This window comes from Gracilinanus agilis, chromosome 6 (genome assembly GCF_016433145.1).
Source record: "Gracilinanus agilis isolate LMUSP501 chromosome 6, AgileGrace, whole genome shotgun sequence".
NCBI lineage: Eukaryota > Metazoa > Chordata > Mammalia > Didelphimorphia > Didelphidae > Gracilinanus > Gracilinanus agilis.
This window is the reverse complement of record NC_058135.1, coordinates 176,479,959-176,506,052: the sequence shown is the minus strand read 5'-3', so window position 1 is coordinate 176,506,052 and position 26,094 is coordinate 176,479,959. Positions and strand designations below refer to the sequence as shown.

Here is a 26,094-nt window from a genome sequence, read left to right as displayed (position 1 = left end):
CAAAGAGTAAATACATTTACTCAGTACAACAAGTATTTGGACTTCTACCAATCTACTGGAACATCTTACCAAGATCAATGGTTTAGCAATAAAGATATTTATAAGCAGCTCTTTCCTGTTTCTGCAAAATGAGAAATTACTGCTATTAAAGCCTTTGAAAATCCCTAAATAAAATAGAGGCATGATTTAATCACTTAGAAAACATTCATTTTGGAATTAAATGGTAACCTTAATAGGCAAAACCTATAATGTACATCCTGCATAGAAGCATAAGTAACAAAAGAAAATATGCTAAGAGCAGCTGGGTGGCTCAGTGGATTGAGAGCCAGACCCAGAGACAGGAGGCCCTGTTTTCAAATCTGGCCTCAGACAATTCCCAGCTATATGAACCTCGGCAAGTCCTTTAACCCCCATTGCCTAGCCCTTACTGCTCTTCTGCCTTGAAACCAATACACAGTAGTGAATCTAAGACAAGGTAAGAGTTTAAAAAAAAAAAAAGATAACAAGGTAGATGGGCATAGATGAGTTGGGATCTCAAGTAGGAGTACCCACTAAACACATAGCCAGAGAATTCTAAGTTCTACAAATACAGCTTCATTGCATAAAACAAGTATGTTCAAGTTAAGGTTACATAAATAAATACAAATAAGGTTATAAAAATAACAGATCTATGCAAAAGCTAAATGATATTTGATTAGCTTTAAATGAAATGAGAAGAAATAAAATATTTCAGAGAGCAGAAAAAAGTTCTTAAAAATAGGCCAATGATTTTATCAAGATCAAGAGATTACAGATACCAAATCACCTTGTAAAGCTGATTTTTTTTCACTTCTGTCAAAATTACAACAAAGCATTTCAAAACAGAGAATTACATTTTTACTACATATTATAATCCTTGATATCTAGAAACATTCTGTTCTCCAAATATACCAGCATAGTCCAAAGATTTGAGAAAAGCCCAAAATTCATATTCATGATGTACAATTTTCAAGTCATTTTTATAATTAACATAACAATGAATAAGTTTGTATTTTTCAATATCCTACCCTATAATCATGCAAGGACTGCAGAAAAAAAAGCTAATTTCTTCAACATATCTCATTTCACAGACACTCAGGTTTAATATTCATTGTGAAAAATACCAAAACACAAATACAAATACCATTCTAGAAACTAACAAACTCTATTTCTAGACTATGATTTTTTTTTTTAAGTTGTGATGGATGTTAAAGAAAAGTCTGTGACCATGATCTAAACTGTCTGGTTCTTTTGTGTACAAAATCAAAAGATAATGATAACCTTGATCTGTAGTTAAGGGTCACAGCTATCTACTCACTAGTAACCTTGACTGACGTTTCTAGGGTGTCATTGGAAAGCTTGATCACACCACTTTCAGTTAAACCTATCGTTTCCCTGTGTTGACCTATTCCTCCCACACTTTCAAAACCAGTCATCAATCATACCACCCACATACCTGAATCTAGAACTGCATTACCTCGTCAATCCAATGTGAATGAGTAGAAATTGAAACAAAACTACAAAATATTCTTTCTTTTATGGTAAGCTAAGAAGTCATTTCGTATAAAAAGCCATTTTTTAAAGTTCAACTGTACCACATCTTAGCTATACTTATTTTTAATTATTTTATTTGATTTTCAAACACTATACTGAAAACATTGTCTTCCCATTTCTACTCAGTCTGTTCCTGGACCAGTCTTGCTTGTTTTATCTCCAAGCTAACATAACAGACCCAGTGATGGGCAAACTTTTTAAAGAGGGGGGCCAAAGGAAAGGAAATGCTCATCTGTCAGTCTGTTTCTAAGGCAACTCTTTCAAAGTTTCATTGTATTGTATCCTACTCATTGTATTCGTCAGATTAGGAATAATGTCATGGACTGATAGAACATTTTAGGGGGCCAAATATCTGGCCCATGGGCCATAGTTTGCCCATCACTGGATTAGACCATACAAGAAAACTAACATATATCTAAAATGTCTTTCCATGTTAATGAGAGAATGAGGATAAATAAAATCTATAGGTAATACTAAAAAAATTTCAGACAATATTTTCAGCCCTTATCTTTAATCAATAGCATGGTCTGTCTACACATATACAGGATAAAAGCTATATAATTATATGATATAGGGCTGGAAGGAACCAAATGGATTTCCTACCCCAACCTCTTCATTCTATAAACTAGAAAACTGAGGCCATGTGAAATTAAGCAATTTGTACCCCACAAATTGTTGCCACACAAGTACTAACAAAGCCAGAAACAAAACCCAAGTCATCTGACTTTCAAATTCTATACTCATTGAAATACTCCTAAAAGCACTTTTTCCTGAGGCAAATAAATGCAAAGTAAATACCCATTAAATAAGACTGGTTAAAAAAATGTGGTACTTTCATGTAATGGAATATTATGGAGAATATAGAAAATACACAAATTTGAATAGATGCAGCTTAACAGAATCAAAAGAATAATATACATGATGACAACAGTATAAATGGAAAGCACAAAAATCAAAATGGAATACTATATAATTATTAAGACCAAGCTCAGTCCCAGAGAAGATAAAATATACTTTTCTCCCTTCTTTGCAAAAGTGGAAACTAGAGGTATGAAATGTTTTATACACTTTCAATGTTGTTAGTTTCTTTGAACTATTTCTTCTATATTTTTTTTATTTTTCTACTTGTTAAAAGAGTAAGGGAATGAGAGATATATTTGGAAATAAAAACTATATAAAAAGAACATATTTCAATAAAAATCAAAAGTATCAAATGATTAATAATAAAATTTTGAGTATCACTAGAAATTGCAAAGAACTCAATTATATTTGTTAAATTAAATATTAGATATTATGCCATCATACCCAAAAGAAAAATCCTATTTCAAAAAAATTATAAAAGAAGCCAAATTCTAATAACATAACATTCACTTCTTGCTAATGAAAATTAGAGGTGGGATGACAGCCATTTGCTAAGTCACTTACTACCCTACTATCCTTGAGCAAATCAATTCACATCTCTTGGTCAAATTTCTTCAACTGTAAAATGGGGCTAATAATACTCCCTACTTCACAGAGATGAGATCAAACTGATTGATAAAATGAGATAACCTATATGAAGTACATTGCAAATTTTAAAGCACTAAATAAAACTTGCTCTATTATTAGGGGAGCTCAATGTTCATATCAAAAGTAAATTTTTAGGGGGCAATTAGGTGACTCAGTGAACTGAAAGCCAGGCCTAGAGACAGCAGGTCCTGAGATCAAATCTGGCCTCAGACACTTCCTAGCTGTGTGACTCAGGACAAGTCACTTAACCTCCATTGCCTAGCCTTTACCACTCTCCTGCCAGATAGAAGATATAGGTTTAAAAAATTTTTTTATCCTAATGGTGATAAGGAGGCTCTGAAGGTTATGGGGGGTAAGGGGGTAACATGTTTAGACAAAACTACATTTTAGGAAAATCCCTTTGACAATAAACTGAAGGATGGACTGAAATGTAGAAAAACTTACAGCAGGCTGACAAGCGGGCTGCTGCAAGGATACAGGAATGAGGTGATGAGGGCTTGCATTGGTGATGCCAAAGTCAGAGGAAAGGGGCATAGGTGAGACATATTACAAAGGCAATACTGAGAATCTTTGGCAAGAGACTGAATATGGGGAATGAGACATTATGAGGAGTTGGGAATGACACCTAGGCTTAAAGTCTGCGTGATTGGGAAGAAGGTGGAGCACTTGATAGTAAGAGAGAAGATTAGAATAGGAAAAGTTTGGGGTGGGGGAGATAATAAGCTCAGTTTTAGAGAAAATATTTAAGGGGTCTATGGGACACCCAGTTCAAGATGTCACTAGGCAATGGAAATTGATGAGATCATCACATCAAACAGGATAGTGAAAAAGAAGGAGGGGCTTGACTGGGGGATACCCACTATAACCAGGTTGGGTTTTAGCTATTATTTTTTTTAAACCCTTGTACTTTCGGTGTATTGTCTCATAGGTGGAAGAGTGGTAAGGGTGGGCAATGGGGGACAAGTGACTTGCCCAGGGTCACACAGCTGGGAAGTGGCTGAGGCCGGGTTTGACAGGTTTTATCAGGAATGCAGAGTTGTACTGGTTCAACATGAGAAAGATAACTATCAAGCTGATAACATACATGATAACCATATGATCACAGCAATATATGCTGAAAAGGCTTCTGACAAAATGTAACACTTGTCTCATTAAAAACTCTAGAGGGGGCAGCTGGGTGGCTCAGTAGAGCCAGGCCCAGAGATAGGAGGTCCTGGGTTCAAATCAGGCTACCCCCATTGCCTAACCCTTACCACACTTCTGCCTTAGAACCAATACACAGTATTGATTCTAAGATTGAAGGTAAGGTCTTAAAAAAAATAAATTTTAAAAATTAAAAAAAACCTCTAGAAATTATAGGATTAAAAAGACCTTTCCTTAACACAGAAAACAATTGCTAATTAAATCTGGAAGAAACATTATGAGTAATAAAGAAGAATATAGGATCTTTCCATTAAAATCAAAACTGAAATAAAAATACTCATCACTACTACTATTTAACATAACTCTAAAAATGCTAGCTCTTACAGAATAAACAAGAAAAAGAAATTGAGGAAATATAGGCAAAGATGAAATAAAATTATTATTTTTGGTGATATGATAGTGTAGAGAAACCAAGAATTAACTAAAAAATTAACTGAAATAATATTAGCAAATTTGCAACATGTAAAATAAATTCCACAAAAATCATCAGCATTCCTATATATAGTCAAAAATATCCAGTAGGAAAAACTAGGGGGGAAAAAAGCTATAAAATATTTGGGAAGATATCTCCCATAGTACACCTAAAACTATATGAATATAGCTATAACTTCACAGAAATAAAAACACACCTAACTGAAGAAGTATTAACTGAACGTTAGCAAGTCAAGACAGTACAAAAAAATAACAATACTACCCAAATTAATTTATCTTAAAATTGTGGAACCAAACTATCAAAGGAACATTTTGTAGACCAAGAAAAAATAATAATGAAATTGATATAGAATCTCAAGGGTAACAAAAAAAAGGGAAGGAAGAATGTATATTAGTGCCAAATCTCAAATTGTAGCACAAAATAGTAATCATTAAAATAATTTATTAGTTAATATAGGTCAATCAGTGGAACCAATTGTGTATATAACATATAGAAGAAAATAAAATAGTAGCATAGAACATTAAAACCAAGGCCTCAAGTTACTGTGGGTAAATAAATACACACAACTTGACAGAATTCCTGAGAAAATTGCATATCTGTCTGGCAGAAATTAGCATTTTTAAAGTTTTTAAACAAAAATCTAATACAGTTATAGCTAAAATTAAAAGCGAAGGGAAACAAGTTAATAGAAAAAAAATCTGCATTAGACTTCTCTAATTAAGATCTCATTTCCAATAATAAACTGATGAAAATGTAAGAAGAGCCATTCTCCAACTGATTAATGATCAGATGGTATGAGCAAGTAGTTTTGTTTCTTCCCTTTTATTCTGACTAGAAATATTTTATTTCAGAAAACAATTAGATATAGTTTAACATCAGACATTTCTATTATTATTTTTTGCCAAGACATTCCTACTTTCTCTAATTCTCTTTCTTCTGTTCTCTTCCTTTTTATTATTTTTTCCAGTACTTTAACTGTATATAAACAAAGTGTTCAATGAACTTCAGAATCTTAAAAAAAGGTTTTGTGTTTTTTTATTGCAGCTATAGACAGTAATTAAATTCTATTAAAGGTTTAATTTTACATGAAAAGTTTTTAAAGGAAAAAATCAAGGCTATCAATGAACTACTCTGAGTTCCACCTAAAGCCTGTCGTACTACAAAAATAACAAAAGAGAAAAATGACAAACACTGGAGGGTTTGGGGGAAACTAGGTATACTAATGCACTACTGGTAGAATTTACTCAACTGCTCGGAAAAGCAATATGGAATTATGCCAGAAAGTTATAGCTCTTTGACAAAGCTATACCACAACTTGGCAAAAAGACCAAAAAATGAGGAAAAATACCTATAGAGAACATAAAAAAATTTGTAGCAGTTCTTTTCTTAGTAGCCAAAAAATTGGAAACTGAAGGAATGTTTAAATAAATTATGGCATACAAATATAATAGAATATCACTGTGCCATGAGAAATAATAAAATGGTTAATATCAAGGGAATGTTGGGAGGCTTCTATGAAGTGACACAGAATGAATTAAGCAGAACTCTGAATAAATTTATGAAATTATGAAATTATAATGATTAAGCAACTTTGAAAAGTCTTTAGAACTCTGATAAATGCAATGCTAAACAAGTCTGGAAAAATGAATATAAAACACATCATTCAACTCTTGCCAGATGATGAACTTGAAATGCATACATTTTCAGGCATGGCCAATGTGGGAATTTGTTTTTTTAGTTATTATTGTTCAAATGGGTAGGGAGATGAAGTGAGAGGAAGAGATTATAAAATACATGTAAAAGCAAATAATTTTAAAAAAAAAATTATTCCTATAATAATACAACTTTAAGTATAAGGTCCAAAAAAAAAAAACAAACCAGGAGCTATTAATTATAATTTTGGTAATTATCTCAAAACACAGGAAAATATCTATCAAAACTTAAAGTGGGAACACAGTGGATGGAGCACCAGGCCTGGAGTCAAATGAATTTGGATTCAAATCTAGCCTCAGACCCAACTTAGCTGTATGACTCTGGACAAGTCACTTAACCTCAAATGCCTAGCCCTTGCTGATCTTGTCTTAGAATTGATACTAACTGATACTAGAATTGATAGAACTGATACTAAGAAGGTACCGGTTTAAAAAAAAAAAGTTAAATGGCAAGGTAATTCCTGTGTCTTTTCCCAAAAAGCAGTAATGAATTACCTCAAAACATTTCTCAAAAAATCTCTGCTTAAATTTGAAGTGTTCTATTTATACAGCAAGTTCAAACATCTAATAAAAATGACTTATTTATAGACTTCTGGGTTAAGATGGTGGCAGAGCAGAGGCAGGGCCACTTTCTCTCCTTACAAACAGATATAGCATACCTCCAAAGGACAAGAAAACAAAATCCAGATGAAAGAAGGGACCCCACAAAAGGGCACAATATCGAAGGAACATGGGATTTGTGAACTTCCACACTATAAGGGAGGGAAATAGCTCCCATCAAAACTCAAGGGGAAGGGGGCAGCTGGGTAGCTCAGTGGATTGAGAGCCAGGCCTAGAGACGGGAGGTCCTAGGTTCAAATCCGGCCTCAGACACTTCCCAGCTGTGTGACCCTGGGCAAGTCACTTGACCCCCATTGCCTACCCTTACCAATCTTTCACCTATAAGTCAATACACAGAAGTTAAGGGTTTAAAATTAAAAAAAAAAAAAAAAACTCAAGGGGATCAACCCTCCCCTGCCCCACCCACAGTACCAGAATCAGAGGCTGCGCTCCAGAGTCAGAGCCAGTGGGGGCACAAAATATAGTTTCTTGGCAGTTAACTGACACCACTAGGAGCTCGCCCCTGAGAGCAGCAAGACCTGAGAACCCAGGTGGCTGGAAAACTAAGACCTTGGACACGGGAGTGGGGCTGCGAGAGGCAGCAGCAGCGCCCAGTGCACTCAAACTCAGGGGAAAATCTCAGGTAGAGGAGGAAATGTAGGCCAAGTTCCGGGCTCTGGGCAGCTGGCTAGGACCATGCACACTCAACCCTGAAAACAGCTAAACCAGAGACCCCAGAAGGGTCTCCAGAGAAACCAGGAGACTCACAAAGTAGCATCAGGTAAAAATTGCTCCATAACTCCATAAAAAGAGAATCAGATTGCTTTATTCAGACTCCTGGCGGATAAAGCACAATGATGCCAAGCAAAGCCCAAGAAATAAACAAAAAGACAAAGAAAAAAACTCTAACACTTAATAACTTCTGCATAGAAAAAAACCAGAAAACAGAGGAGACAAACAATTAAAGACATCCAAACCTTCCCCAAAAAATGAAAATGGGTCACAAGATCTTAAAGAGTTCAAATCTGAGATCATGAGAAAGATGCAAAAGATCCAGCAAGAAAATAACAGTTTAAAAGGCAGAATTTCTCAATTAGAAAGTGAGGCTCATAAATCAAGTGAATTGATAAGCAAATTGAAGAACAGAAATGACCAGCTGGAAGCCTTGAAGAACCAGATAGACCAGATTGAAAAGGAAAACCAAAAGATTTTAGCCGAAAATCAGTCTCTAAAGCAGGAGTCGGCAACGTATGGCTCTTTCTGCAGGAGCCATAAAGTCAATTTTTTTTCAGGCTCGGTTACAGGAGTGAGCACTGTGAGCACTGTACGGCTCGCACGAAATTACATTTTAAAAAATGTGGAGTTTATGGCTCTCAAGGCCAAAAAGGTTGCCAACCCCTGCTCTAAAGGATAGAACTGGGCAATTAGAAGCCAATGATCTCACAAGACAACAAGAATTAATAAAGCAAAGTCAAAAGACTGACAAAATAGAAGGAAACATGAAATATCTAAATGAGAAGTTAATAGACCAAGAAAACAGGTCTAGAAGAGACAATTTGAGAATCATTGGTCTTCCTGAAAAAGCAGAAATTAATAGAAATTTGGACTCCATACTAAAAGAAATTATTCAGCAAAACTTCCCTGAAGTTCTACAAGAGGGCAATATACACATTAAAAGGATCCATAGATAATCCTCTACACTAGACCCAGAAAAGACAACCCTCAGGAATATAATAGCCAAATTCAAGAGCATCCAAGTAAAAGAAAAAAAATAATACAAGAAGCCAGAAAGAAACAATTCAGATATCAGGGAGCACCAATCGGGATCACAAAGGAGCTGGCAGCCTCCACACTAAAAGACCATAAGGCTTGGAATATGATATTCAGAAAGGCAAGATAATTGGGTCTACAACCAAGGATCACCTACCCATCAAAACTGACTATATACTTCCAGGGGAAAGTATGGGCATTCAACAAGATAGAAGACAAGGGACAAGGGGGACTGGTCTAAAACAAACCACTAGTTTAAAAGGAAATAGCGTAAAAAGAAGGGGTAGAACTAGGAGAGGATACCAAAATGTTAGGGAATACACAACTGATAATTATAGCTCTGAATGTGAATGGGATGGACTCTCCCGTAAAACGGAAGCAAATAGCAGAGTGGATTAGAAAGCAAAATTCTACCATATGTTGTCTACAAGAAATACATATGAGGCGGGTGGACATACACAGGTTTAAGGTCAAGGGATGGAGCAAAATCTTTTGGGTTTCACATAAGAAAAAAAAGGAGTGGTGATCATGATTTCTGACAAAGCCAAAGTAAAAATAGATATGATTAAAAGAGACAGGGAAGGGGCAGCTGGGTAGCTCAGTGGATTGAAGGTCAGACCTAGAGACTGGAGGTCCTAGGTTCAAATCCAGCCTCAGGCACTTCCCAGCTGTGTGACCCTGGGCAAGTCACTTGACCCCCATTGCCCACCCTTATCACTCTTCCACCTAGGAGCCAATACACAGAAGTTAAGGGTTAAAAAAAAAAAGAGACAGGGAAGGTAATTACATCCTGATAAAAGACAGCATAGACAATGAGGAAATAACAGTACTCAACATGTATGCACCAAATGGTATAGCATCCAAATTCCTAAAGGAGAAACTGGCTGAGCTCAAGAAGGAAATAGATAGTAAAACCATACTAGTGGGAGAAGTAAAACCATACTAGTGGGAGATCTAAATATTCCTCTTTCAGATCTAGATAAATCAAGCCAAAAAATAAATAAGAAAGGGATGAGAGGTGAATGAAATCCTAGAAAAATTAAATTTAATAGATATGTGGAGAAAAATAAATAGGGACAAAAAGGAATACACCTTCTTTTCAGCTGCACATGGTACATTCACAAAGATTGACCATGTAATAGGGCACAGAAATATCACAAACAAATGCAAAAGAGCAGAAATAATAAATGTAACATTTTCAGATCATAATGCAATAAAAATAATAATTAGTAAGGGTACATGGACAGGCAAACCAAAAACTAATTGGAAATTAAATAATATGATTCTCCAAAACCAGTTAGTTAAAGAAGAAATCATGGAAACAATCAATAATTTCATTGAAGAGAATGACAATGATGAGACATCCTACCAAACTCTGTGGAACGCAGTTAAGGCAGTACTCAGGGGGAAATTTATATCCTTGAGTGTATGTATTAACAAATTAGAGAGGGCAAAGATCAATGAACTGGGCATACAAATTAAAAAATTAGAAAAGGAACAAATTAAAAATTCCCAGCTAAAAACCCAATTAGAGATTACAAAAATTAAAGGAGAAATTAATAAAATTGAAAGTAAAAGAACTACTGAATTAATAAATAAGACTAGAAGCTGGTACTTTGAAAAAACAAACAAAATTGACAAAGTACTGGTCAATCTAATTTTAAAAAGGAAAGAAGAAAACCAAATCATCAGTATCAAAGATGAAAAGGGAGACCTCACCTCTAATGAAGAGGAAATCAAGGCAATCATTAAAAACTATTTTGCGCAATTATATGGTAATAAATATAGCAATCTAGGTGAGATGGATAAATCTTTACAAAAATATAAATTGCCTAGATTAACAGTAGAAGAAATAGAATACTTAAATAATCCCATATCAGAAAAAGAAATTGAACTAGCCATCAAAGAACTGCCTAAGAAAAAATCCCCAGGACCAGATGGATTCACAAGTGAATTCTATCAAACCTTCAAAGAACAACTAATTCCAATACTATACAAACTATTTGACATAATAAGCAAAGAAGGAGTCCTACCAAATTCCTTTTATGATACAAATATGGTACTGATCCCAAAGCCAGGTAGATCAAAAACAGAGAAAGAAAACTATAGACTAATCTCCTTAATGAACATAGATGCAAAAATCTTAAACAGAATACTAGCAAAAAAACTCCAGCAAGTTATCATGAGGGTTATTCATTATGATCAGGTGGGATTTATACCAGGAATGCAAGGATGGTTCAACATCAGGAAAACTATTCACATAATTGACCATATCAACAAGCAAACCAACAAAAAACACATGATTATCTCAATAGATGCTGAAAAAGCCTTTGACAAAATACAGCATCCATTCCTATTGAAAACGCTGAAAAGTATAGGAATAGAAGGACCCTTCCTAAAAATAATAAACAGTATATACCTAAAACCATCAACAAGCATTATATGCAATGGGGATAAATTAGAAGCCTTCCCAATAAGATCAGGAGTGAAATAAGGATGTCCATTATCATCTCTATTATTCAACATAGTTCTAGAAACACTAGCAGTTGCAATTAGAGAAGAAAAAGAAATTGAAGGTATTAAAATGAGCAGTGAGGAGACTAAGCTATCACTCTTTGAAGATGATATGATAGTCTACTTAAAAAATCCTAGAGAATCAACTAAGCTTATAGAAATAATCAACAACTTTAGCAAAGTTGCAGGATACAAAATAAATGCACATAAATCACCAGCATTTCTACATATCTCCAACACATGATAGCAGCAAGAGGTAGAAAGAGAAACACCATTTAAAATCACCCTAGACAATATAAAATACTTAGGAATCTACCTACCAAAACAAACACAGTAATTATACGAACACAACTACAAAACACTTTCCAAACAATTAAAACTAGATCTAAACAATTGGAAAAACATTGATTGCTCATAGGTAGGACAAGCTAACATAATAAAAATGACCATTCTGCCCAAATTAATTTACCTATTTAGTGCCGTACCTATCAAACTACCAAAAAATTTTTTAATGAATTAGATAAAACTATAACAAAGTTCATTTGGAAGAACAAAAGATCAAGAATATCAAGAGAAATAATGAAAAAAATGTGAAGGAAGGTGGCCTACCAGTACCAGATATTAAAACTATACTATAAAGCAGCGGTTATCAAAACAATATGCTACTGGCTAAGAGACAGAAGGGAGGATCAGTGGAATAGACTTGGGGTAAGTGACCTCAGCAAGACTGTCTAAACCCAAAGAGCCCAATTTTGGGGACAAAAATCCACTATTTGACAAAAACTGCTGGGGAAAATTGGAAAACAATATGGGAGAGATTAGGCTTAGATCAACATCTCACTCCCTACACCAAGATAAATTCAGAATGGGTGAATGACTTGAATATAAAGAAGGAAACTATAAGAAAATTAGGTGAACATAGAATAGTATACCTGTCAGATCTATGGGAAAGGGAACATTTTAAAACCAAGCAAGAGATAGAAAAAATTACAAAATGTAAAATAAATAATTTTGATTATATTAAATTTAAAAGTTTTTGTACAAACAAATCAATGCAACCAAAATCAGAAGGGAAACAATAGACTGGGAAAAATCTTTATAACAAAAACTCTGACAGAGGTCTAATTACTCAAATATACAAGGAGCTAAATCAATTGTATAAAAAATCAAGCCATTCCCCAATTGACAAATGGGCAAGAGACATGAATAGGCAATTTTCAGATAAAGAAATCAAAACTATTAATAAGATCATGAGAAAGTGTTCTAAATCTCTAATAATTAAAGAAATGCAAATCAAAACAACTCTGAGGTATCAACTCACACCTAGCAGATTGGCTAAAATGAAAGAAGGGGAGAGTAATGAATGCTGGAGGGGATCTGGCAAATTTGGGACATTAATGCATTGCTGGTGGAGTTGTGAAATGATCCAACCATTCTGGAGGGCAATTTGGAATTATACCCAAAGAGCAATAAAAGAATGCCTGCCCTTTGATCCAGCCATACCATTACTGGGTTAGTACCCCAAAGAGATCATAGATAAACAGATTTGTACGAAAATATTTATAGCTGCTCTTTTTGTGGTGGCAAAAAAGTGGAAAACGAAGGGATGCCCTTCAATTGGGGAATGGCTGAAACAAATTGTGGTATCTGCTGGTGATGGAATACTATTGTGCTCAAAGGAACAATAAACAGGAGGAATTCCATGTGAACTGGAAAGACCTCCAGGAATTGATGCAGAGTGAAAGGAGCAGAGCCAGAAGAACATTGTACACAGAGACTGATATACTATGGTAAAATCGAATGTAATGGGCTTCTGTACTGGCAGCAATGCAATGACCCAGGACAATTCTGAGGGACTTATGGAAAAGAACGCTGCCCATATTCAGAGGAAGAACTGCAGGAGTGGAAACACAGAAGAAAAACAACTGCTTGAACACATGGGTTGATGCAGGCATGGTTGGGGACATAGACACTAAACGACCACACCAATGTAGCTATCCGTAATATGTAAATAAGTCTTGATTGATCACACATGTTAAAACCAGGGGAAATGCACATGGGGGGGGGGGGTGAGGCGGTGAAGGGGAAAGTAAAAACAAGAATCATGTAACTATGGAAAATTTTTCTAAAAAAATAAAATATTTTTTTTAATGACTTATTTATAAAGAAGTAAGCATTATAGACATTATTACCTGTTTCTGAAACATATGTAACAGGATCTTGCCTTGGAATTTTCTGAGGTTTGGAAGACATCAGCAATTTCTCTGATTGGTTTTGAACATTTTTAACTTGTACTGTCTCCTCTGGCTCTGAGTCTGTATTTAGAATAAAAACACATTCATCAAATATCTAGGCTTCAAAGTCATTATGTAGTGTATCAAAGTTCTTTAAAAAATATCTTCTGTAACGGAAACATTTAATAGTCTTTGATGATCACCAAATCCCATGCCCTTTGCTCAATCCTTATTTTCTGATGTTTCTAGACTACCTGACACTATTAACTCTTCCTTTCTTCTTGGCCCTTATGGCACACTCCTTTCAGCTTTCTTTTTACTTCTCTGATGATCCAATGATGTGCCTCCCCTACTCCAAGACTCAGTCCTCCATCTTCTTTTTGCTATATATAGTCTCTTCCTTGAGGACCTTTCCTAAACTGCTACTGCTTCAACTGTTACCCTTATATGGATAGAGTGCTAGATCTGAAGTCAGAAAGACTCAAGTTTAAATCTGGAATCAGATAGTTACTAGTTGAATGACCCTGCCTAAGTCACAATCTCTGCTTCACTTTTTTTCACCTATCATGCTCATTTGGGGTTTTCTTGGCAAAGGCATTGGAGTGGTATGACTTTTCCTTCTCCAAATCTTAAAATTATTATTTAATTCTTAAATTCTCCAAATCTTAAAGCCTTATTTAAATACTAGCTATCATATGAATTATTATCAAATTTAATCTTCATCCTTATCACTCAGATGAGGAGTTCTCGTGCCCAGATAACTCAATGCCCCACCAGAAGCTCAAACTGAAATGGGACATGAAAAAAAAAAAACACCTAATTTTCTCCCTCATGATTTCTCTTCTCTACTTGGATTACTAACATAACTAGTCAACCATACTAAAATTTTTGAAAGAAACAAAAAAAAAAATCAAATTTCCACCTGCTAATCAATGACCTTTCTATTCTACCTCAGAAGTCTCTCACAAATCCATACCCTGCCCATATCAATGCAGTAGTTTTACAGGATTTTAAAATGGAAGGGAACTTAAAAATCACTCCTTAATTTTAACAGATTAAAGAAACTGATGAATGAGGCCAAATAGATAATAAGTAGAAGATATAAAATTAAAATCAGGCAATCTGATTCAAAATCCAATCCTTTCTCTACTGTATCAGAATTCATTGTCAATGCTACCACCCTAGTTCAAGTCCTTATCCCTACTATCCAGGAGTGTCCTCTCAGGCTCTGTCTTAAATCCTCTTATTTCTCTTATTATCACGTGAGTTATCCCGTATCTTGTCACATTTTTTTTATTCTTTTATTTCTACAGAATACGCCAATGTTAGACACGCTGAACTCACACAAATGCTTAAATTGTCTGAATGGGGCCTTCTAATAAATCTATCAAAGTCCTAAAGAGTCATAAATTCTTTTGGTTTCTTTTGAATTTTAACTACTCAATCTAGATTTTCCATCACTTCCCCAAAAGCAGGGAAAAAAACTACCACTAATAGGTTGAACTATTATTTTAACATATAAAATATGTAAGCAAAAAATATAAGCTGTTTTGTTACCTTTTAAAAATCTTGTATAAGATACCAATGGCTTCTATTACCTCATTTTTGCAAAATTATAACTTTTATATTACTTTTATTTCAAAAATGAATAATGCTATATCTTTCAATGAAGCAAAAAAGACTTTTATAACTAAATTTAAGTGATAAAGTAAAAACTAGTAAGTCTTGAATGCTCCTCAAAATAATTACCTGAATCATAGATAATTCTCTTTTTCTTGTTTGCACGCTTTTGTTTTACATCATCTTCTTTGGAAGAATTTTTCACCTACAATTAAAGCAATCATTAGATGTTTTTTAAATTCTTATTTTTCCTTCCAACCTATCTTTCTCCCTTGAACTAAGAATGGAGTGGCTAGTGACCATATAAGGTAAAGTGGGAGATAAAAATAGAAAAGATAAAGCAATATCACTAATTTTATTTCAAACATGCCAAATAGGAAGCTTATAATAGAAGTAACAGCTATATACTAAGTCAAGTACTTTTTTGAAACAAACAAAAAAAAAGGTAAGGGCAGAAGCAACAATTAAGGAATCATTTGTCCTCTAGTAGACAATTCTTGTTTCCAAGAGTAATTATTTAAAATTGCAACTTCTTTAAAATGTCACTTCAGATTTTTAAATTTCATTTCAATATTCAAAAAGATGCCATTTAAATTAGGCTTAAAAAAGAGAAAGAGAGCCAAAAACCACTTTAATTCAATTTAAAAGTACTTTCTGTTGTTTTTTTTTTACTTTCTGTAACAATACAATATAATAACATAACAACCAGCTATCTAAGAGGAAAATGAAAAGGTACTTCTCATTCTTCTCCTATCTTCTCTCTATTAGGTCTGAAAACACATTAGTTCATGTCAAGAGTATAGGACTATATCACGAATAAGGACAAGGGTTACTCAATAAGCATTTCTTAACTATCAACTAATATTTATTAAGTACATTAGCTTAAACATTGTGCTAAGCACTGGGGATACAAAAAGGCAAAAGACAGTCTTTGACCTCAGAGCTCACAATCTAACAGGGGAGACAACAAGAGAACAAATATATACAAACAGGATATACAAAGGATAAATAGGAAATAATTAAGAGGAAAGGCACTGTAATTAGGAGAGGTTAGGAAAAGCTTCCTGTATAAGGTGGAAATTAATCAGGATGTGAAGGAAGCCAGAAAACACAGATAATGAGGAAAAGTATTCCAGGTATGAGAAGAAAGTCAGGAAAAAAATTAGATAATCTAGAGTTGATTCTAACTTAGATGATCAATACTCTAAACAACTAAAAATGATACACTTTAAACATCAAAAAATAATAAACAAGGGGGAAGCTGGGTAGCTCAGTGGATTGAGAGTCAGGCCTAGAGACAGGAGGTCCTGGGTTCAAATCCAGCCTCAGCCACTTCCCAGCTGTGTGACCTTGGGCAAGTCACTTGACCCCCATTGCCCACCCTTACCACTCTTCCACCTAGGAGCCAATACACAGAAGTTAAGGGTTTAAAAAAAATAATAATAATAATAATAAACAAGGCACACCAGCTATAAAGCATGAAAAATATAAAGAACAAAAAGAAATTTAGGAACAGACAGCTAATGAGTTTTTAAAGCCAGATTTTAAACTCGAGATGAGTTTTCCTGAATCCAGGCCCAGCACTATATTGACTGTGCAGAGTTCAAATCTACTTGCTAGCTATGGGATATTGGGCAAGTCACATACTTCTGTAAGCCTCAGTTTCTACATCTATAAAATAGGAATTATAATAATAGCATCTACCTCAAAGGATTGTTGTGAAGATAAAATAAGAGTAAGGCACTTAAAAGAGGGCCTGGCACATAGTAAACGGATTATATAAAAGTTAGCTATTATTAGTAGTATCAAATTCACAATCAACCAAATTTGGGAAGTTAGTTTATCATTCGTCTTTATATTACAATCTAAAACATTATTTGGAAAACTTACCTTGATTTCCTTTGTTCCTTTTTTCGTTTTTGATGGTCCTTCAACAGTTTTTGTATTCTCACTCTTTTTCACTGTCTCATTAACATGTTTCTTTCCACTTGGAACGACCCCAAAGAATTTCCGGATATCCTAAAATTTTAAACGACACTTATGAAATAATTCTCCCAAATTTTAAGTGGACGAAATCCCAACTTCAAACATAACAAGAATATTTTAAGTGGTGTTTGCAGCATTAGTCTATTCTGTCACTGTAGAATGACCTAGACTGTCTTTGTGAAAAGTGGCTGATAAAAAAACTCAGGCAAATATAATTTCGGAAGCTAAAATTTATACCAATCCTCAGGATTTAACAAAAATAGCTAAATAAAACATTTTCTAGCCCTAGCACAATTATTACATAAATAACCCAAAATGTATTTGTTGAGTAGCTATACCTTCTACAAAATCATCAATTTAGAGAAAGCCAAACAATAAGAAAATATTAACCCTTCCTTAAAGAGACCTATCTAATTTAGAAGATGAAACTCTTAACAATAAACATCTAGGGCATAACCAAAAATCTTGAAAATATTTTTTCTACACAGAATCTTCTAAAATTTGAAAGAAAAAATTTCCTTACTTCTTTAATAAAACATTCCTGTCATTTACCATTTATCACTGAATAATTCTTAATTAAAATGGAATTCCTAATGGAAATCCATGATCTAATTTGAATTGAATTGTATTGCATTAAAAATAATAAAGGACATAAAGTGTACAAAGCTCTATTGGGCAGTACAAAAAATACTTTATCAAAGTAGCCTAGTTCAAATCCTGGCTCTTCAACTACCTTGGAAAAGTCACTTAATGCCTCTGGCTTCCTTCAGTTTTCTCATCTGTAAAATAAAAGGATTAGATGAGATGACCTCCAAAGCCCCTTAGAATTCTGGATCTATAAACTTAAGGTGTAAAAGAAATACAAAATGCAGATAAAATAGTCACTAGCTTCAAAAAGCTAACAATCTGTTGGGGGAATTAACTCAAATTATTTATATTACAATTTATAATAAATATATTTATGCTCCTCTCCCTAAATTATGTCCTATCCCTCTGGATTTAGGTTGCCTAATTTTGCTACTGTGACCCATGTGTCATATCATACCTTCCTTATTGAAATCTCTAATGCATATGATAAGTCATTTTCTTCTAGTAGTAATTTCCAATCTACTTTTTTTATTTCTTCCAAAATCCTTGAGCTCAATGGCTCTAAAAACAACTTCTGAAGCACAATCCTTTGACACAAAAAAATCACTGAATTAAACAGGTAAAAATTAAATTATACTACTATATAATTATATATTTTCGCCAGAGCAGCTAGTCCTTGAAGATGGGCGGTGCTCGGTTCAAATCTGACTTCAGACACTTCTTAGCTGTGTAACCCTGGGCAAGTCACTTAATCCCCAATGCCTAGGCCTTACTCTTGCCAGCCCTTCTGCCTTAGAACCAATACATAGTGATTCTAAGATTAGGTAAGAGTTGTTTTTTGTTTTTTTTTAAGTTTCCCTGGTAGTGTACCTACTAAGTCATCTAGCACACTTAAATTCAAAAGTTAGCCTAATTAAAGTACATGGCCGAATAGCCATATAAATAATTCAGCTGTGAGAATTAAAATTTAAGTTACAAAATGAGAGTGGTGAATAAATTAAATAACAATCTAGACTATATCTTGCACAGAACTAAATTTCAGGTGGCCAACCACTTCCTTCCATAGCTGTAAAGGAAATGCGAATTTCATATCAGTTTCACTTCTGAGTTACCAAGCAACTTGCCATTACCAAAAGTAAGGATTTTTTAAGAAGAAAAAGAAAATTGAAAAGGAGGGTATGTCCTTCAATTGGGGAATGGCTGAACAAATTGTGGTATATGCTGGTGATGGAATACTATTGTGCTCAAAGGAATAATAAACTGGAGGAATCCCATGTGAACTGGAAAGACCTCCAGGAACTGATGCAGAAGAAAAGGAGCAGAGCCAGAAGAACACTGTACACAGAGACTGATATACTGTGGTAAAATCAAATGTAATGGACTTCTGTACTAGCAGCAATGCAATGACACAGGACAATTCTGAGGGATTTATGGTAAAGAACACTACCCACATTCAGAGGAAGAACTGCAGGAGAGAAAACATAGAAGAAAAACAACTGCTTGAACGCATGGGTTAAGGTGGACATGAATGGGGATGTGGACTCGAAACTACCACACCAATGCAACTAACAACAATATGGAAATAGGTCTTGATCAATGACACATGTTAAAACCAATGGAAATGTACATCAGCCATGGGTGGGGGAAGTGCGGGGGGAGAAGGGGAAAGTAGGAGCATGAATCATGTAACCATGTTAAAAATTAATATTAATAAATGTTTTGAAAAAAAAAAGAAAATTACTGGAGGTGGGAGAAACAGTGTCAGTCAATCACATGTAATCAGAATGTGCAACAAGGAGGAAGGAGTAGAAGAAATAGCACATCTAAACAAGTAAAAAAAAGGGAAGAACACACACACACACACACACACACACACACACACACACACAGAGAGTTTGATAATGAACTACACTTCACTCAACAGGGAAACTGAAAAGTTAGCGGAAAAGGAAACCCAAGCAAAATACAAGCTCTAAACAAAAATGTGCAAAAATAGTTATAGTTCTTTTTGAGGGGGTAAACAAGGGGAATCTAAGGAGATACTCATCAATTGGGAAATGGCTGCTGAAGTTATAGTATATAAATATGATGTGCTGTAAGAAATGAAGGAGGCAATTACAGAGACATCTAAGAAAACTTGAATAAAGTGATACAGAGAGAAGTGAACAGAACCAAGAGAACAATTCAGACTATGACAACCATATTCTAAAGACTAGAACTTTGAAAGACTTGGGATTTCTGATCAATGTAAAGATCAATCACAATTCCAGAGAAGTAAGGATGAAACATGTTACCCATCTCCTAAGAGGTGAAAGACAGAAGGCAGGATGAGATTATGTATGTAAAAATATATTTATATATCTGTTTTCTTTCAGATACATCCAAAGAAGAAATATGTTTTGCTTGATGTACAAGTATGTAAGGGGGTTTTGTTTTTCTCTCACTCTCAACAGAACAGTGGAGAGACAGATTTTTGCTGATGGTAATTTTAATTTAAAAAAGATACAAACTTTTCAAATAGTCCTCATAAATAGATGCTTATCTCCCTCCAAGAGATGCCTTCAAGACTTTTCACCTAGCATATGGTACAGGCACCACACACAGAGCTTTTGATATGGCTCTCCATTCTCTCTTACCTGAGCTTCAAAGACATACCTCTCTCCTGGTTCTAGTCTCAATCTCTTTTTTTGTCTCCTTTGCTGAATCTTAATCCATCTCCTACCTTATTCCCTGTATGGGCCTCTCTGCTCTTTTTAAAAGCACTGGTTTGGAGATCTCATCAGGTTTTACTCAGCTATCATGAAGTCTAAACAGATGACTCAAATCTATCTCAAGCTCAGTCTTTCTCCTGAGCTAGCCACCTGGATATCTTCTATATGCTTGAAGACCCTAAGTACAAGGACAAGGTTGGGGTTAGAAAAAGAGAATGAGTTCACATTCAATCTCTGCTACTTACTATTCTTGTAATTTTTAGAAAGTTATTGCCTCTCTGGGTCTCTGTGAGGCCTTCTATGATTTCTAAGGTATTTTCTCCAAGTCCCATACATACACTTGTGATTAGTTCTCTATATCTATATAAAGGTCAACAAACAATAAGGGTATGCTGATGGTTCTTTTACCACTGCTGGAAGACTTTTAAAGTTATATTTACTGCCTATCAAGGAAAGAGAAGTATAAGCAAATTATACTACCATATTCATTTCTATTTAAAATATTTTCATGCAAAAAAAAGTAGGAGTAACAAAGTGAGGTCTAACATACTAGACTCTGTAATTCTATTTTAAAAGCACCTATCACATTTCTCCTTCATTTTTTAGCTAGTCAACAAAAACAAGGATAAGAAAAAGTTCATGCAAGACACTGAAATGTGATGAACTTTTATCTTAAAACCCAAGAAAATGCAAAGTTGTATCTACAATATCAATATAAAATTATGAAATTGGCCAATATGACACTAAGATAATTTCTGATCATTTCTAAGATCTATTATAAGACAACTGATAAAAACAGCAAATAAAAAATTGGTCAACAATGTAATTAGATTGAATTATGCTAGTTTCATTCACTAAAATCACATTTTTTTTCCTTAAAAAAGTTCTCTAGGGACTCATGTTTGATTAGTTCAATACTGTGCAGTATTCAGATTTTTAACAACAAATAGATATTTTTAGAAAATAGATACTGACTTTTAAAAAATGATTCTCAGATTTTTATCCATACATTAGCCAAATCATTAAGTCCAGAAAACAATCCAGACAATTTCTAAGGCTGGCTTTCTCTCCTACTTTTTTTTGCTTTTTTCTACTGGAAAATATTTTAGAAAAATACAATGCAGACATGGATTGTTCCTTTTAATTATACCAGGATGACATGAGAGGAATTAAATATATGTGCAACTGAAAAATCTTACTTAACAGACCAATTTACTACCATCCTCTTTTAAATAAAGGAATAAATGTTAAAAAATGAGCATCAGAAAAAAATAGTAGAAAAGAGCTTTAATATGAAATTTAAACCCTATACTGTATGATAATCTATTCATTCAGTATGTCTGCTAACCATTGGAATCTACATCTATCAAACTATCTCCCACTGTACATACTACATGCAACATAAAGTACATCACCTGGGAAAATGACCTTCAAAAGACAGAGATTACATAAGCATAACAAAATATTAGTGTGCTATAAGAAATGATGAGCATGAGCAACATAGAGAGGGAAGACTTCTAGAAACTGAGGGAAAGAGAAATAAACACAATCCGGAAAGCAATAAACACAATGTAAATAAAAAGAACATTAGAATGTGATCTCCTTGTTCACTGACAAAAAGACATTTATAGCAATACTGTCTAGTAAAGAACTGGAAACAAAAAAGATACCAAAAAACTGAGGAATGTCTAGCAAACTGTGATACATAAATGTAAAAGAATCTAAGAGCTGCAAAAACAAAAGAATTTTCTTAATTTTTTTTTTATTATAACCACCTCAAGGGCAAGAACTGTTTTTGCCTTTCTTTGTATTCCTAGTCTTACCTAGCAGCATATGGCAATAAGTAAATTCTTATGGACTAAATAAAACCTATGAAAAGGATAACCATAGGTCCAAAGAAAGTTATGAGAAGACTCCTTCACTCCCATTCTGTGCAAAGGTTTGTGATTATGGATAATAGAATGCTGAACTGATGTCACAATTTCTTACATATATTGGTTAATTTTGCTGTATTGTTTTTTGTTCTTTAAAAGGATATATTGGACAATGAAAGTGATGTATCTCCCTTCTGAGGATCATATTTTCTTCATTCTTGAAGAAACATCACCATTTTTAATACTTCAGGATAATGTCACTAAAAACAAATAAAATGACAGTCTTTTCTGCAATTTAGGCAGAAACTATGGAAATCTGAGATAATTAAGCAAAATAATCAAGTATAAATATTAATCTAACAAATAATTGAAATATGATAAATATATAATGTGGTATATAAAATTTAGTGCACTCTAAAATGGGAACACTGACTAAGAAAAAAAAAAAAAAAGAGGGGCAGCTAGGTGTCTCAGTGGATAGAGCCAGGCCCAGAGATGAGAGATCCTGGGTTCAAATCTAGTCTTAGATTCTTCCTAGATGAGTGACCTTGGCAAGTCACTTAACCCCAGTTGCCTAGCTCTTACCATTCTTCTGCCTTGAAACCAACAGTGAATCTAAGACAAAGGTAGGGTGTTGTGGTTTTTTTTTATAACTTTTTTTTTTATTTTTAAACAAGGGGTGTTTAAAAAGTATCAACAATACTTACTTTTTTTAAAAAGTACTGATCATTTAATAGTAACCATCCATTCTTTTCAATGTAATGCATAAAGCTTCTCATCCTAAAAAATTTTTTTATAAATTATTCCTTCACAGGGCAGCTGGATAGCTCAGAAGATTGAGAGGCAGGCCCAGAGACAGGAGGTACTGAGTTCAAATCTAGCCTCAGACACTTCCTAGATGTGTTACCTTGGCAAGTCACTTAACCCCATAGCCTAGCCCTTTCCTCTCTTCTGCCTTAGAACTAATACACAGTATTGATTCCAAAACAGAAGGAAAGGGTTTAAAAAAAAATTATTCCTTCACCTCAGAAAAACTGGCATGTTGGAAAATGAGTTGTGGTGTTACAATACCCCTGATGCCATTCAATAGTTTTTTACTTTAGGGAGTTTTATAAGTTCATTTCTAAATAAAAATGTTCCCATAGCTAGGAAATATAATACATTACTATTTTCTGAGTAAGTAATGTGATAACTCACTTTTGCCAAATGGATTATTTCAGCGCTACATTTAATTGACTTATGAATTAATATCTTTTTAAGCATGATGTCAAGCTCCAAAGGAGGTATAGTGGAAGGAAAACTGGGCTCAGGGTCAGAAGACCTGAGTTCAAGTTCAAATGCAGGTTCTACTATTCACTATCTCATATGTGTGTGTGTCTTGACTTGGAGCAAACATTTAGCTAATTTCTCTATGCCTTAGTTCCTCTTTAAAAATGGTCAAAATCATCTCTGTAGCCCCTACCAGCTCTAAATCTATGAACCTGCATAATGAAATAGAATGGCATCTGTCAAATTTGTTTCTTGTAACCACAATACAATATATTGAATTTCTACCCACTTCTAATTTTCTTTTCCAAGAAAATGTATGTCATCAGTTTGATTCTTCTAAGATCAACCAAGCAGTTCTTCCACAAAAGTAAACCATAAAGTCAGAACCTCCCTCCTTCCCAAGAAGCTACTCTACCATGGAGCTCACACAATTTTCTTTTGGCTAGAAGCACATACAACAAACTGGGGGTGGGGGTGGGGAGCTTATTGTCATCGTCATTTTACAAATAAGGCAGCTAAGCCAGGGGAAAGTGATGTGACTTGCCCCTGTAACTCCTATAGTTCAAGTGTCGGAGGCAGAATTGGAACTCACATCCTATACACCCAATTCCAAGTGCATCGTCATCTAGCTGCCTAAATAGAGGTTTCATCCTTTCATCAGGGCCAAGGTGTGAAATGCAGCGCTTAGCGTAGAATCACCCTCCCCCAACAGAAGCTGGAACCCGAAAACTAAATCACCCCCCCCAGCAAAAACACAAACTTCTCATCCCCCTCACCGCCCCAGGCGGCTTTAGAGAGCTAAACTCCCTCCCGACAGCACCCAGAGAGGCACTCTCAAATTTCGCTCCTCTTCCCGCCCGACTCAGCAGTCGTCTGGCCTTAAAGAAGGACCCTGGGCTGGGGGTCCACAGCCGTCTCCCCCACCCCAGCAGTTACTCTTCCCTAGGCCCTCCCAGTCTCCGTCACTGGCATCCTAGTCCGCCTCTGTCCCCCCCACCCCACCCCCAGCCCCAAGTCAGCTGCCAGTCCTGGAGCTAGAGGTGGAAGCCCTGCTGCTCACCATGGCTTTCCGGGAGCCGACGGCGGGGGACACGGAGGCAGGGAGGCAGGCCGGTGGCAGAGGGAGGCCGTTAGCGGGATTCGGACTCCATTCGCGCCAACAAGTTCTCCCGCGAAATAGGGGCAGGGGCGGTGGCGCCCAGTGATGACGTAGGAGCCCTTGCGTCCCCACAGCCGGGATGAGGTCGCGAGATTAGCCACAAACTCTTCTGCGCAAGTACGTTGAAGTGTAGGGGAAGGATGAAATGATTCGACCCTGTCTTCAGGGAGCTTACATTCGAATAATTCTATCTAGAAATTATATAAATAGCTGTTAGGTAGCTAGTAGATAGAGTGCCGGGCCTGGATTCCAGAAGACCTGAGTTCAAATTCAGCCTCAGGCTGTTGTGTGACTTTGGGCAAGTTATTTAACCCTGATTGCCGCAATTTCCCTATCTGTAAAATAATCTGTAGAATGAAATGGTAAACCATTTCAGCATCTTCCCCCCACCCCACCCAAAAAAAAAAAAAAGACAAAACGTCAACAACAACAGAAACAGAAAGTAGCCTCAGGCAACAAACGTTTAAGAGTTTACTATTTGCCAGACACTGCTCAGGGACTGGGAGAGGGTAAAGAAAGGTAAAAGACAGTCCCTGCCCTAAAGAATCTTACATTCTACTGAGGGAAACAATATGTAAACAAATATCATTTCTAAGACAAGATAAAGGTTTTAAAAGATTATTATGATGATGATTATAAGGTGTATACAGTGTAAATGGAAAGTAATCTCGGGCAACAAAGCTGAGCTCTGGGAATACAAAAAAAAGACAAGAGTCCCTGACCTCAAAGAGTTCAGAGTCTAAAAAGGAAGACTACATCCAAACAACTATGTACAAACAAGATATATAGAGGATAAATTGGAGATAATTTGAAAGAGAAGGAATTAGCAGAAGAGACTGGAAAAAACTTACAGAAGGTGCAGCTTTAGGTAGAACTTCTAGGAAGCCAGAGAAAACAACAGATAGAGACAAGGAAAGAGGATTCCAAGCATGGGGACCAACCATTGAAAATCCACAGACATTGGGGCATTACAGGAGGTGCTTCAAATCAGTACAATCATTTTGGAAAGCAATTTGGAATTCTGCAAATAAAATGACTAAAATATCCATACCATTTGAGAATCCATTACTAGCTTATATCTACAGCTAGCACTGGATAGAGCATTGAATCTAGAGTCAACAATACCCAAGATCCAAATACTTTCTCAGATACTTAAATCAACCAATCAATAAAGATTTTTAAAATGCCTACTATGTGTCCAAAGCACTATACTAAGTGCTGGGAATACACAGAGTCCCAGTCCTCAAGGATCTCAGAATTTAATGGGAGAGATAACACACAAATATATATAAAGCAAACTATATAGAGATAAATAGGAAATATTTATGGAAGATGCTGGC

General features: G+C 35.1%; 1 protein-coding gene across 2 annotated transcripts in view; it reads right to left on the bottom strand.

The window, feature by feature from the left end:
- Positions 1-24,780, bottom strand: part of RFC1 (replication factor C subunit 1) — an 88,210-nt gene extending 63,430 nt beyond the window's left edge. For both annotated transcript variants that reach the window (XM_044682399.1, XM_044682400.1), the window contains exons 1-4: positions 24,656-24,780; positions 17,058-17,186; positions 15,297-15,372; positions 13,506-13,628 (exon numbers count right to left, since the gene is read on the bottom strand). In XM_044682399.1, the coding sequence (XP_044538334.1) occupies positions 13,506-13,628; positions 15,297-15,372; positions 17,058-17,186; positions 24,656-24,658 (331 nt within the window). In that variant the 5' untranslated portion in view covers positions 24,659-24,780. The remainder of the gene's footprint in view (positions 1-13,505; positions 13,629-15,296; positions 15,373-17,057; positions 17,187-24,655) is intronic.
- Positions 24,781-26,094: the final 1,314 nt, after the last annotated feature.